The following is a 13525-nucleotide window of genomic DNA, read 5'->3' as shown; positions in this document are numbered from 1 at the left end:
TTTTTTTTTTAATTTATTATTTATTATTATTATTTTTTTTTAATTTTTTTTTTATTTTAATTTTTATTTTTTTTTTTTTTTTATTATTTTTATTATTATTATTTTTTTTTTTTTTGGGAAGCCACAGAGAGTAAAATATGGTGGGAAGCCACAGAGAGTAAAATATGGTTGGAAGCCACAGAGAGTAAAATATGGTGGGAAGCCACAGAGAAAAATTTTAATTTTAATTTTACTTTTAATTTTTATTTTAATTTTTATTTTTATTTTTTATTTTATTTTTTTATTTTTTTATTTTTTATTTTTTTTATTTTATTTATTTATTTATTTATTTTTTTAATTTTTTTTAATTTTGTTTTTTTTTCTATTTTTTTTTTATTATTATTATTATTTTTTTTTTTCTATTTTATTTTTTTTTTTTTTGGGAAGCCACAGAGAGTAAAATATGGTGGGAAGCCACAGAGAGTAAAATATGGTTGGAAGCCACAGACTGGTATGACAACAGACGTCTTCCAAATTTCCGGGAATCATCCTGAATCGTAGGATTCCGAAAACAACAATGACAGTGGGATTGTTAACGCAGGGGCACAGTTCTTGACCACGTAGAAATTTACGAGATCTCGTGAGTAACCTATCTTCGGTCGCAACCTTTGTATAATCCTGTGGATATTGACTGGCGAAAAATCCGTGATTCCTGAGTGATTCCTGATGGCTTCTGAGCAGGAAGTGCTGGAAACGGCTCCGAGGAAGGAGTGAATGCTTTGGCGAATGTTTTTGCAAATTCATTTGCAATTTCCAGTGGATCAGTGGTCGTTTGTCCTTCGATCAGAAGACTTGTGATAGCATTTGGCTTTGATATTCGCTGTTTCACCAGGTTAAACAGTTCTTGGCTATTCTTTGAGTCGATGATCTGAGTTTCACGTCTGGCCAACATTTTTCTGATAGCAAGTAATCGTGCTTTCACAGCTGTTTTCGTATCGACGGTAGAATTTATGGAGCGTCGTTTCTTAATCCTTTTGCGTAAGTTGTTCTTATATTTTGATGAGATGCCTGCCCGTTGCTTGATACTTGGTGTATATTCCCGTATGAGTTCGTTGAAGATCTTCAGAAAGTGAATCAGTTTTGTTTCACTATTTGAAAAATATGCAAATTGGCGCGACCAGTTGAATGATAGCAAGTGTAGATTGAGGGCTAGGAAGTTGCATTTACGGAAGAGAAGAATTCTGGTATCTTTCTTCTGGGGCGGCAAATCAATTGATGTGCTTGTTTCCAATGTGAACTTGATGGAGGTGTGATCCGACAACAACAGTGGAGGTTTGGATTCGACATTTGTAATTGACATTGGACTGTTGGTAAATATGAGATCCAGAAAATTTTCCAATCCTGATAGCGCCACTTTTGAGGGTTTGTATACTACCTGTGTGAGCTTGTGGGAGATCATAAGAGCTGAGAGATTATGATGCAGCAAGTCCGGTAGACGCACAGATTCCGACCAATGAATGCCTGGTAGATTGAAGTCTCCGAGCACATAGTTGCGTCTCACACAACTACTGAGAAGCTCCGATATGTTCGCATAGAGTGCTGAAGTTTGAGAAGACGACGTGTCTGGAGGTCTATAGATCAGGATGAATCTTGAGCTTGATGGATTGTGCTCGATAGTTAGTATGTCACAGTAGTGTTTAGTGTAATATTTGTCCTCCAGCGAATCGATTTTTGTTAGGATCAGAGATGTCCTGTGGAAAACTGCAACGCCACCTCCTCGGGACTTAGGTGTGTCTCTTGGCGATCCGATCGGTGACATAGAATATCTTTTGACGAGCAGAATGATGAAGGTGTTGAAGACGTGAGGAAGGTTTCCGTTACGAATAGAACATCAATTTCCGATACTTGCATGTAATCATGCACAAATTGTATTCTTTCCACGGTAGACACTGATCGAATGTTAGCGAGGACACAAGTCAGTGTTGATGTATCAGGAGCATAGGAACGGTGAGCATTGAACTTTGTGTTTGGTAGACTCCTAGTAGCACGATTATTGTTGGTTGACGTTGCAGATGCCGAATGTGAGGTTTTAGGATGAACGACGTACAGTCCGATAAGTGGATGAGCAGTTGTTATGTTTTCAGGAGCGATAGGGCTGTGCGGTAGAACAGGTGAAGCATTAGGTGCCACCAGAGGACACAACCATGATTCTGTATTATTAATGACTTGTGGAGTGCTCCGGTGGCCGAGTTCCTATGCAGTCAGTGACGGCTCGATGGTAGTAGTGGACGAAGATTGTGGATCTTGAAGAGCAGGAAGAGGACGTGGATTATTCAGTTCAGCAATTTCCAGATCACGTACGTAATATCGAATTATACCAGCTTCACGGTTGGCATCGAACACTTTGGATCTCAACTTCTTCAGTGTAATTAATTCCTCTGGCATCACATATCCCGACGGCATCTGATTGGACGGGGCGCTTGAGGACGGATAAACGAATGAATGAGTTCCGTTGAGATTCCGATGCAAATTTGACTTTTAGAGGGCGAGCAATAATATCCGGGTTTTTGCAGTTCATACGGAAGAAGCTTACAAGCTTAGGAAGATCCGGAGAGCTGCCGAGACTTTTGATAAAAGCGGCATCAGTGGGAGATCGATTCTTTGATTTATCATCAGGCAAATTTTCGATTATGGCAAACTCGCTTTTGACGTCCAGCTTGCGCAAATCCGACGCGAATTGGTTGAGGGCCTGAGCATTTCTTGCGTGGGGATCTTCTCTGACGATATCCGAGTATAGGGCACATTTTGCCTTTTTCGGTTGGGAAAATGGCAATTCAGGAAAGTGTTGAGTTACTTGGAGCTCTTTGATCATTTTGTTTTGTTCCTTGATAATTTTATCTTGCTCCTCAACTTTCTTCTCGAGCAGTTGGAGACGCTTGATAATTGCATTGATGTCCAGGTTTCCAGAAGAGTTCTGTACAGATGATAGGCTTTGTACACGTCCTTTTGGCCGTTTGAGTGGGACCGGAGAATTTGCAGTAGAGCCAGGTTGACTGTTCGGGGAAGCCACAGAGAGTAAAATATGGTGGGAAGCCACAGAGAGTAAAATATGTATTATTTACTCTCTGGCTTCACAGATTAATTTACTCTCTGGCTTCACATAATAATTTACTCTCTGGCTTCACAGAATAATTTACTCTCTGGCTTCACAGATTAATTTACTCTCTGGCTTCACAGAATAATTTACTCCCTGGCTTCACAGATTAATTTACTCTCTGGCTTCACAGAATAATGTACTCTATGGCTTCACATAATAATTTACTCTCTGGCTTCACAGTATTATTTACTCTATGGCTTCACATAATAATTTACTCTCTGGCTTCACATAATAATTTACTCTCTGGCTTCACAGAATAATTTACTCTCTGGCTTCACATAATAATTTACTCTCTGGCTTCACAGAATAATTTACTCTCTGGCTTCACAGAATAATTTACTCTCTGGCTTCACATAATAATTTACTCTCTGGCTTCACAGAATAATTTACTCTCTGGCTTCACAGAATAATTTACTCTCTGGCTTCACATAATAATTTACTCTCTGGCTTCACAGAATAATTTACTCTCTGGCTTCACAGATTAATTTACTCTCTGGCTTCACAGAATAATTTACTCTCTGGCTTCACAGATTAATTTACTCTCTGGCTTCACAGAATAATGTACTCTATGGCTTCACATAATAATTTACTCTCTGGCTTCACATAATAATTTACTCTCTGGCTTCACAGATTAATTTACTCTCTGGCTTCACAGAATAATTTACTCTCTGGCTTCACAGATTAATTTACTCTCTGGCTTCACAGAATAATGTACTCTATGGCTTCACATAATAATTTACTCTCTGGCTTCACATAATAATTTACTCTCTGGCTTCACAGAATAATTTACTCTCTGGCTTCACATAATAATTTACTCTCTGGCTTCACAGAATAATGTACTCTATGGCTTCACATAATAATTTACTCTCTGGCTTCACAGAATAATTTACTCTCTGGCTTCACAGAATAATTTACTCTCTGGCTTCACAGAATAATGTACTCTATGGCTTCACATAATAATTTACTCTCTGGCTTCACAGAATAATTTACTCTCTGGCTTCACAGATTAATTTACTCTCTGGCTTCACAGAATAATTTACTCTCTGGCTTCACAGATTAATTTACTCTCTGGCTTCACAGAATAATGTACTCTATGGCTTCACAGAATAATTTACTCTCTGGCTTCACAGAATAATTTACTCTCTGGCTTCACAGAATAATGTACTCTATGGCTTCACATAATAATTTACTCTCTGGCTTCACAGTATTATTTACTCTATGGCTTCACATAATAATTTACTCTCTGGCTTCACAGTATTATTTACTCTCTGGCTTCACAGAATAATTTACCCTCTGGCTTCACAGATTGGAATAAAATTGTAAGGGGGGGGGGGGGGGGGGGTAACGAGGATTTCATTTAAATCACGATTACTTCGATCCCAACAACTCTCCCAACAACACCTCAAGATGAACGCCATCTACACTGCCGTCCTTGTTGCTTCAACTCGCGCCTACACTGCAATGGCTTGGATTGGACTCAGCATTAAATGCGCCATAGAGTATCTCATCTAAATCGATCTGAGAAAAACGCCACAAGAAAATTTGGTTAACACAATTTCATATTTTTAATAAAAGATATTTTATATTGTTTCTTTTGTTTTTTTTTCTTTTTTTTTTTCTTTTGTTGTTTCTTTCAACTATTGTAATGTGTGGTATTTAAATGTTGGAGTTCTTTTAATATCAGATTCTGATAGCCAACAATCGATTTGCGATGGGTTTAAGGCATCGTTGTGCAAAGTATTCAGACTGATGGAAAAATGATTCATTACAAAATCCGTGCTGACCGAACATTTCACGAATTGCCACATGCAAGTAATTCACAACTTTGCAACCAAAAAAGTGGAAAGTGTTCCGTATCGTTTCATTTATTTTTATTATTGGTCTTCAATCTTCAAACTTATTATTCTATTCAACAAATAGTTCCCTTTGTCAGACATTTATCATTACAGTCGAGAATCAACACTATAAAATAACCGACAAAAACAATATGATCATCTTTGTTTTGAAAGGAAACACCTAGATATTCTGAAATTTATTTTTTTTGTTATGATTTCATTTTCAATATTTGATTTTCTTACAATGAAATCATTGCTAATTTGTTGTCAATTTGAACTGAGAACATTTTAATGTAAACTGTATGATCTATGGAAAGTCAAAGTAGTAAGGGCAGTGGTTAAAAACAAGTTATCAATTAGTATTTTATGCTTTGATTCTTACAGATCACTATTTGTATATAGAGAATGGGTGGGCAAGTTTTTTTTTTAAGTTTTCGGTGTTTTTTTTACGGTGTGTTTTGAGGTTCTACTTAATTTTTGCACCCTTCAAAACTACTCATTCGGTGCTGAAAACGAATACCCCCAGTAATATTTCGAAAATGTTCTGAATTTTCTTCTTTGATTAAATTACTGATTAAATTACTTTAAATTATTGGTAGTTGACCAAAAAATACGAGTATTTTATGCATGCTTATATTTTGACTAAGTTTTAAATACTTTTATTTAAACATTTTATATAAACGTTCAAACCTGAAGAAATGCCCGGAATGTCACAAAAAGCCTAATTGTTTTTTGAAGTCTTGGAAATTTATCAAAACTTTTATCCTTATTGTTTTTATTGATTTGTTTTGTTTGTCACATGAATTTAGTAAAGACTTTTTTGAAAGTCAACCGGATTTTTGCTCACTCTTATTTCGCAAACCAAACTTCTACTAAACAATTTTACTGTTTATATGTTGTTCTTTCCATACTTCTTGCAAATTCAACTTTATTTCAGACGGCATGAATCTATTCTTACTAATGGCTACATGGAGCTCACGATCATCGAAGCCTTCCGACTTAATAATTCCAGTACACACTTTGAAATGTGTTGTTCCTACTACTGTAGCATCTACTCATAAATCCAGTAATACTTCTGAAAAGGATACTGGAACCAAAAACCCTACACTGATAAAATAAATTGTTTATTTTTTTGTTTATGTTTTTTAAACATAAAAAATGGCAAAGATGAAAAAAAAACAATAATTCTGTTTATTTTTGAACTAGGAAGCTAGTCATATTGCAAACATTGTGGGTTGAGTTCAAAACAAATGATAACATTAATTATTTAGGTACCGAAGTAAAAAAGTCTAACCGTTCTTTTTGAGTCATTTTGAAAGGAACGATGAGGACAGCGGTTAATTTTATATTTTTCATAGTTTTTGCTTTCGGAAAGGAGATTGAAGAAACACTAGATGCGGTGAGTTATTGGTTTGTAGAGACAATATGGAGTTAACAGAAAAGAGCACAGTTAAATCGCAATGTCTGTTATTGTATTCACAAAAAAAAAATTTTAAATGATATTTTCAGAAATGTTTTAAACTTCATAGAAAATTCTGAAAATGGAGAAATTTTTATGTATTCTGATACAAAATTGAAATGTTTACCGAAAACTAAAAACAGCACATTTAAAACTTGATCAATAATGTTTCTGTTTACATTTTTAAATATTAATTCCGTATTTTCCCTAATTGTTTCCCCCTTTTCCCGCTTATATCTCGTCTTGGAATTTTAAAAAAATTGTCATGTGACAAAATACGTTCAACATATTTCATTGTTGTGGATAGAAAATAAAATAAACATTTGAAGTTTTTATATTTTAAAAAGATTTAAAAAAAAAGAAAATTATCTTAAAGTTTGCAGGCAGACACAATATCGCATTATGGATATACGGTTGAAAAACATTATGTAACTACTGATGATGGATATACTGTACAACTTCAGAGAATTCCAGTTGGAAGAGATGGTAGATTTTATTTTAAAATTACAGAACATATCAATTTCTTTTTTAAAGATAGATCAATACTTGGATGTTCAAAACGGCCTGTAGTATTTTTTATGCACGGATTATTTGGATCCTCATACCATTTTCTTCTCAATCTTCCATCTCAAAGCGCCGCTTACATTTTTGCGGATGCTGGATTTGATGTTTGGCTTGGAAATATCAGAGGAACTGAATACGGACTCAATCATACTAGCTTCAGCACTAATGGAGTAAACTTTTGGAATTTCAGGTTTCTTCACTTTCGAGTTTTTCAAGTAACCCGAATTAATTCCAGCTTATACGAGCATTCTCATTATGATCTCCGTCAACAAATTGAATATGTGCTCGATTATACAAGACATGAGTCGTTGTTTTATGTTGGTCACAGTCAGGGCACAGCTGTCATGTTTGCAAGACTTGCTGAAGCAGACGTCACGTGGCAGAGCAAGATCCGAGTTTTCTTCGCATTGGGTCCAACGGCTGGATTTATGAAGCCATTGATGCCATTTACATTACTGGAAGAAAATTATTTGCAAGCATTGATTCAGGTAATCTTGAATTAAAGGTTTTTTGTGACGTTTTTTGATATCTCAGCTCAAAAATGGCGTAGCTTCAGCACCAGATTTTCAGATGTTTTTTCAAACTTGAGAAAAAATTTCAGTGATTATCTTGGTTTTTTATTAAGCAAATTCACCTTTTTTTTCTCAAAATAATTTTTTAAACTGAGAATCACAAACTGCTCTCAAATGTTCTGTTCTAAATTCATTTTCATTCTTAAGATTCCAGCCAGATCTAGGCTTGTGCATGCTGTGTGCCAGTGCTGTGCGGCTCTCGGCTCTCGGCGCGAGCCGAGAGCAGGCATTTTGGAGCTTTTTCGGCTCTTGGCGAGAGCCGAGAGCCGACTCCAAATGTGAACTCGGCTCTCGGTGCGAGCCGAGCGCCGAAATAAATTTCCGACTCGGCTCTCGGCGCTATCCGAGAGCCGACTTTTTTCAAGAGCCGCACAGCACTGCTGTGTACAAATGATGTGATCTTAATTTAGATAGTTTTTATTTTCCTCACGGAAAAGTCTTAAACCTGAAATGAGTTTTTGATTTTCAAATTTCAGTTCGCACTTGATGGAAAATTCGGGATTCTTCCTGTAGAGATACCAAGAGCAATTGCTTCGAAATTCGCCGACTTTTGTTCTTCTAAATTTTTTACATTTTTGTGTTCGGCTGGATTCAAAGTTGCAGCTGGTATTGAGACACTCGGCCAGGTCAATGATGTAAGTTCCTCCTTATAATGTATCAGCTTAAACTTTAAAATATTCAGTCAAGAATTCCAATCATTCTCAGTCATTTTCCATCTGCGACATCTACATTGAATCTGTTACATTGGATGCAGATATTTAAGTATCATGAATTAAGAAGATTAGATCTGGGAACTGCAAGAAATTTGATTGCTTACGGGCAGAAGGATGCGCCAAGACTGGAAATTGGAAACATTATAGCCCAGACTATCTTGTATTTTAGGTAATTTTTCAGATACCTATATTTTAAACTTATACTGTAATTCAGTATTTCGGCAGAGCGGTGGAATAGGATTTCCAAATTAATGTGATACCACATAAAAATTGATAAAAAATTCATTAAAGATGAAGTTTCGTTAGTGTGAGAAATGTACAACTACCTTTTTAAAAAAATCAAAAAATGGCGGAAACTCAATTTTTGCTTGTCATAATTTGGGAAGTCGATAAAATTTTTTCACCAGTTTTATATTTTAATTGCGTTTAATCATTCCAGGGTTTCAAAACTGCTGCAATGGTTTTATTTAAAAAGTCCACATTATTGGAAAATTTGGCAATTTACCAAAACTTTGATTGAAAAATTTAAAAATTTTACTCTCCGTATTCCATTTCAAATTCAATAACAATTTTTCCTATTTTCTTTGACATAGGCTGATATTTAATATGGATATTTTTTCTCCGAAAAAATCTTTCAAAATGTAGGTAGCACCGAAAAAAGAAAATGCAGCTTAGCATAAGACAGAACATTTGTATTAATTATTTCTGTCTCGACTAGTGTTCACTCATTAGTTCTATTTCCATTGACGTCACAAATAAATTCTGAAAGGCAGCGAGTAAAACAGTTAAAACAATGAATAAATTATTTGCTTCATTGATTCATTTCCCTTTTCATTTTTCAGCAAAGATGATCAAATCACCGATGAAGTTGATGTACGGGAAATTATAATGAAACAGATGGGTCCTGGACTTATTGAGAGTTATGATCTAGATCATTTCACTCATTTTGATTTTATATTGGGATTACGTGCAACTGATGAAGTTTATAAGCCAATTGTATATAGAATTTATAAGGAATTGAAGAAGAAGGGTTGTTGATTTGATTTTAACTTTTGAGTTTGAAATAAATATTTATTCTCGAAATGCAAGTTCTTTGAAGTGGACAGTTCTAGTGTATGATACATAAACTTTTCAACAAACTGTTCAGTAGCGAAAAGCCAGAATTACCAGTTTTATGACCAGATGACTATCATTTTTGGGTCAAAGGACGACAGAACGAATGCCCTTACTATCTGATTCGTAGTTCGAGAACTTGTTTTTTCACACCATCCATACCAGGGTAGTAAATAAATAGTTGTTAGTATAAAAGGGAATGAAGTGAGGAAGGGAATACACAGTTCAACGAAGACTTTCTCACGATGAAGACTGTCTTCTTCTATTCCACTGTGATACTAATCCACAGTGTCATTGCAGGTGGTGAGTTGACATTTGTTCTTTTGCATTGATAATTGAATGTGTTCAGGTGGAGGAGGATATCCGAAGGCTCCTGGTGGTGGTGGATATGCTTCTGCTGCGGCACCTCCGGCTCCATACGCCTCTACAGGTGTAGGTGGAGGATCTTCTGGAGGATATGCATCCGGAGGAGGTGGAGGATCATCAGGCGGTGGATACGCATCCGGAGGAGGAGGAGGTGGAGGATACGCATCAGGAGGAGGTGGTGGAGCAGGCGGAGGATATGCTAAGCCATCAGGAGGAGGCGGAGGTGGTGGAGGATACGCAAAGCCATCAGGTGGAGGTGGAGGATATGCTTCGGGAGGAGGCGGAGGATCGTCAGGAGGTGGATACGCTAAATCCTCGGGAGGAGGAGGAGGATACGCATCAGGAGGAGGTGGAGGATCGTCAGGAGGAAGTTATGCTTCAGGAGGAGGAGGCGGAGGAGGATCATCTGGTGGTAGTGGAGGAGGATACTCGTCAGCTGCCGCACCACCACCACCACCACCACCACCACCAGCTCCAGCTCCAGCTCCAGCACCATCTGGAGGATACGCATCCGGAGAGGTGGAGGATCGTCAGGAGGAGGTTATGCTTCAGGAGGAGGAGGCGGAGGAGGATCATCTGGTGGTAGTGGAGGAGGATACTCGTCAGCTGCCGCACCACCGCCACCACCATCACCACCACCACCAGCTCCAGCTCCAGCTCCAGCACCATCTGGAGGATACGCATCCGGAGGAGGTGGAGGATCGTCAAGAGGAGGTTATGCTTCGGGAGGAGGAGGTGGAGGAGGATCATCTGGTGGTAGTGGAGGAGGATACTCGTCAGCTGCCGCACCACCGCCACCACCACCACCACCACCACCACCAGCTCCAGCTCCAGCTCCAGCACCATCTGGAGGATACGCATCCGGAGGAGGTGGAGGATCGTCACGAGGAGGTTATGCTTCAGGAGGACGACGCGGAGGACGATCATCTGGTGGTAGTGGAGGAGGATACTCGTCAGCTGCCGCACCACCGCCACCACCACCACCAGCTCCAGCACCATCTGGAGGATACGCATCCGGAGAGGTGGAGGATCGTCAGGAGGAGGTTATGCTTCAGGAGGAGGAGGCGGAGGAGGATCATCTGGTGGTAGTGGAGGAGGATACTCGTCAGCTGCCGCACCACCGCCACCACCACCACCAGCTCCAGCACCATCTGGAGGATACGCATCCGGAGAGGTGGAGGATCGTCAGGAGGAGGTTATGCTTCAGGAGGAGGAGGCGGAGGAGGATCATCTGGTGGTAGTGGAGGAAGATACTCGTCAGCTGCCGCACCACCGCCACCACCACCACCACCACCACCAGCTCCAGCTCCAGCACCATCTAGTGGAGGATACTCTGGAGGATCGTCGGGAGATTCAGCTGCCGGTGGAGGTGGAGGATCTTCAAGAGGATACTCAGAAGGGTCTTCGTCTGGAGGAGGTGGAGGATCATCGGGAGGATATTCCGGAGGATCTGCCGCTCCACCACCACCGCCACCACCGCCACCACCAGCTCCAGCTCCAGCTCCAGCACCATCTAGTGGGGGATATTCTGGAGGATCTTCGGGAGGTTCAGCTGCTGGAGGAGGTGGAGGATCTTCAGGAGGATACTCAGGAGGGTCTTCATCTGGAGGAGGTGGAGGATCATCGGGAGGATATTCCGGAGGATCTGCCGCTCTACCACCACCGCCACCACCACCGCCACCGCCACCACCGCCACCACCAGCTCCAGCTCCAGCTCCAGCACCATCTAGTGGAGGATATTCTGGAGCATCGTCGGGAGGTTCAGCTGCTGGAGGAGGTGGAGGATCATCGGGAGGATATTCCGGTGGATCTGCCGCTCCACCACCACCGCCACCACCTCCGCCACCGCCACCACCGCCACCACCAGCTCCAGCTCCAGCCCCAGCACCATCTAGTGGAGGATATTCTGGAGGATCGTCGGGAGGTTCAGCTGCTGGAGGAGGTGGAGGATCATCGGGAGGATATTCCGGAGGATCTGCCGCTCCACCACCACCGCCACCACCGCCACCACCAGCTCCAGCTCCAGCCCCAGCACCATCTAGTGGAGGATATTCTGGAGGATCGTCGGGAGGTTCAGCTGCTGGAGGAGGCGGAGGTTCATCGGGAGGATATTCCGGAGGATCTACCGCTCCACCACCACCGCCACCACCGCCACCACCGCCACCACCAGCTCCAGCTCCAGCTCCAGCACCATCTAGTGGAGGATATTCTGGAGGATCGTCGGGAGGTTCAGCTGCTGGAGGAGGTGGAGGATCATCGGGAGGATATTCCGGAGGATCTGCCGCTCCACCACCACCGCCACCACCGCCACCACCAGCTCCAGCTCCAGCCCCAGCACCATCTAGTGGAGGATATTCTGGAGGATCGTCGGGAGGTTCAGCTGCTGGAGGAGGCGGAGGTTCATCGGGAGGATATTCCGGTGGATCTGCCGCTCCACCACCGCCACCACCGCCACCACCGCCACCACCAGCTCCAGCTCCAGCTCCAGCACCATCTAGTGGAGGATATTCTGGAGGATCGTCGGGAGGTTCAGCTGCTGGAGGAGGCGGAGGATCATCGGGAGGATATTCCGGTGGATCTGCCGCTCCACCACCGCCACCACCGCCACCACCGCCACCACCAGCTCCAGCTCCAGCTCCAGCACCATCTAGTGGAGGATATTCTGGAGGATCGTCGGGAGGTTCAGCTGCTGGAGGAGGCGGAGGATCATCGGGAGGATATACCGGAGGATCTGCCGCTCCACCACCACCGCCACCACCGCCACCACCGCCACCACCAGCTCCAGCTCCAGCTCCAGCACCATCTAGTGGAGGATATTCTGGAGGATCGTCGGGAGGTTCAGCTGCTGGAGGAGGCGGAGGATCATCGGGAGGATATTCCGGTGGATCTGCCGCTCCACCACCGCCACCACCGCCACCACCGCCACCACCAGCTCCAGCTCCAGCTCCAGCACCATCTAGTGGAGGATATTCTGGAGGATCGTCGGGAGGTTCAGCTGCTGGAGGAGGCGGAGGATCATCGGGAGGATATACCGGAGGATCTGCCGCTCCACCACCACCGCCACCACCGCCACCACCGCCACCACCAGCTCCAGCTCCAGCTCCAGCACCATCTAGTGGAGGATATTCTGGAGGATCGTCGGGAGGTTCAGCTGCTGGAGGAGGCGGAGGATCATCGGGAGGATATTCCGGTGGATCTGCCGCTCCACCACCGCCACCACCAGCTCCAGCTCCAGCTCCAGCACCATCTAGTGGAGGATATTCTGGAGGATCGTCGGGAGGTTCAGCTGCTGGAGGAGGCGGAGGATCATCGGGAGGATATACCGGAGGATCTGCCGCTCCACCACCACCGCCACCACCGCCACCACCGCCACCACCAGCTCCAGCTCCAGCTCCAGCACCATCTAGTGGAGGATATTCTGGAGGATCGTCGGGAGGTTCAGCTGCTGGAGGAGGCGGAGGATCATCGGGAGGATATACCGGAGGATCTGCCGCTCCACCACCACCGCCACCACCGCCACCACCGCCACCACCAGCTCCAGCTCCAGCTCCAGCACCATCTAGTGGAGGATATTCTGGAGGATCGTCGGGAGGTTCAGCTGCTGGAGGAGGCGGAGGATCATCGGGAGGATATTCTGGTAGCCGCTTTGCTCGTCACCGTGCTTAAACACTTCTCAATTCAAAGTGTCAGTTCAGGAAAATATCTTGATCAAATTTCTCAAAGCAACATCATTCCCATTTCTCATTTCTGCTTGTGTCTTTGATTTT

The 13525-nt window shown here is 42.5% G+C and overlaps 3 protein-coding genes, 1 non-coding gene and 1 pseudogene across 5 annotated transcripts; 4 read left to right on the top strand and 1 right to left on the bottom strand.

Annotated features, from left to right (window-relative positions):
* Nucleotides 1-4543: 4543 nt before the first annotated feature.
* Nucleotides 4544-4648, top strand: nspa-10 (Nematode Specific Peptide family, group A; the record flags this gene model as incomplete). Its single annotated transcript, NM_001029084.3, has 1 exon — nucleotides 4544-4648. The coding sequence occupies one exon, from the start codon at nucleotides 4544-4546 to the stop codon at nucleotides 4646-4648; it is 105 nt and encodes a 34-aa protein (NP_001024255.1).
* A 1265-nt stretch (nucleotides 4649-5913) lies between these two features.
* On the top strand, nucleotides 5914-6090 carry Y50E8A.22 (uncharacterized protein; the record flags this gene model as incomplete). The annotated part of the gene is made up of 1 exon (NM_001374921.2): nucleotides 5914-6090. The coding sequence occupies one exon, from the start codon at nucleotides 5914-5916 to the stop codon at nucleotides 6088-6090; it is 177 nt and encodes a 58-aa protein (NP_001362185.1).
* A 202-nt stretch (nucleotides 6091-6292) lies between these two features.
* Nucleotides 6293-9317, top strand: lipl-8 (Lipase; the record flags this gene model as incomplete). The annotated part of the gene is made up of 7 exons (NM_074240.2): nucleotides 6293-6370; nucleotides 6814-6916; nucleotides 6965-7184; nucleotides 7230-7482; nucleotides 8043-8201; nucleotides 8249-8448; nucleotides 9122-9317. Exons 1-7 carry the CDS (start codon nucleotides 6296-6298, stop codon nucleotides 9315-9317), a joined length of 1206 nt encoding a protein of 401 aa, NP_506641.1. The 5' UTR covers nucleotides 6293-6295.
* Nucleotides 9318-9637: 320 nt separating this feature from the next.
* Nucleotides 9638-13426, top strand: Y50E8A.19 (annotated as a pseudogene). Its single transcript has 2 exons — nucleotides 9638-9695; nucleotides 9742-13426. Coding segments are annotated over exons 1-2 (3743 nt in total).
* Y50E8A.21 lies at nucleotides 10215-10293 on the bottom strand. The gene has a single exon (NR_069996.1). It is a non-coding gene; the product is annotated as an Unclassified non-coding RNA Y50E8A.21 (non-coding RNA).
* Nucleotides 13427-13525: the final 99 nt, after the last annotated feature.

Source organism: Caenorhabditis elegans, chromosome V (genome assembly GCF_000002985.6).
Source record: "Caenorhabditis elegans chromosome V".
NCBI classification, from domain to species: domain Eukaryota; kingdom Metazoa; phylum Nematoda; class Chromadorea; order Rhabditida; family Rhabditidae; genus Caenorhabditis; species Caenorhabditis elegans.
The sequence above is the reverse complement of the archived record's forward strand: the minus strand, read 5'-3'. Positions and strand labels throughout refer to the sequence as shown.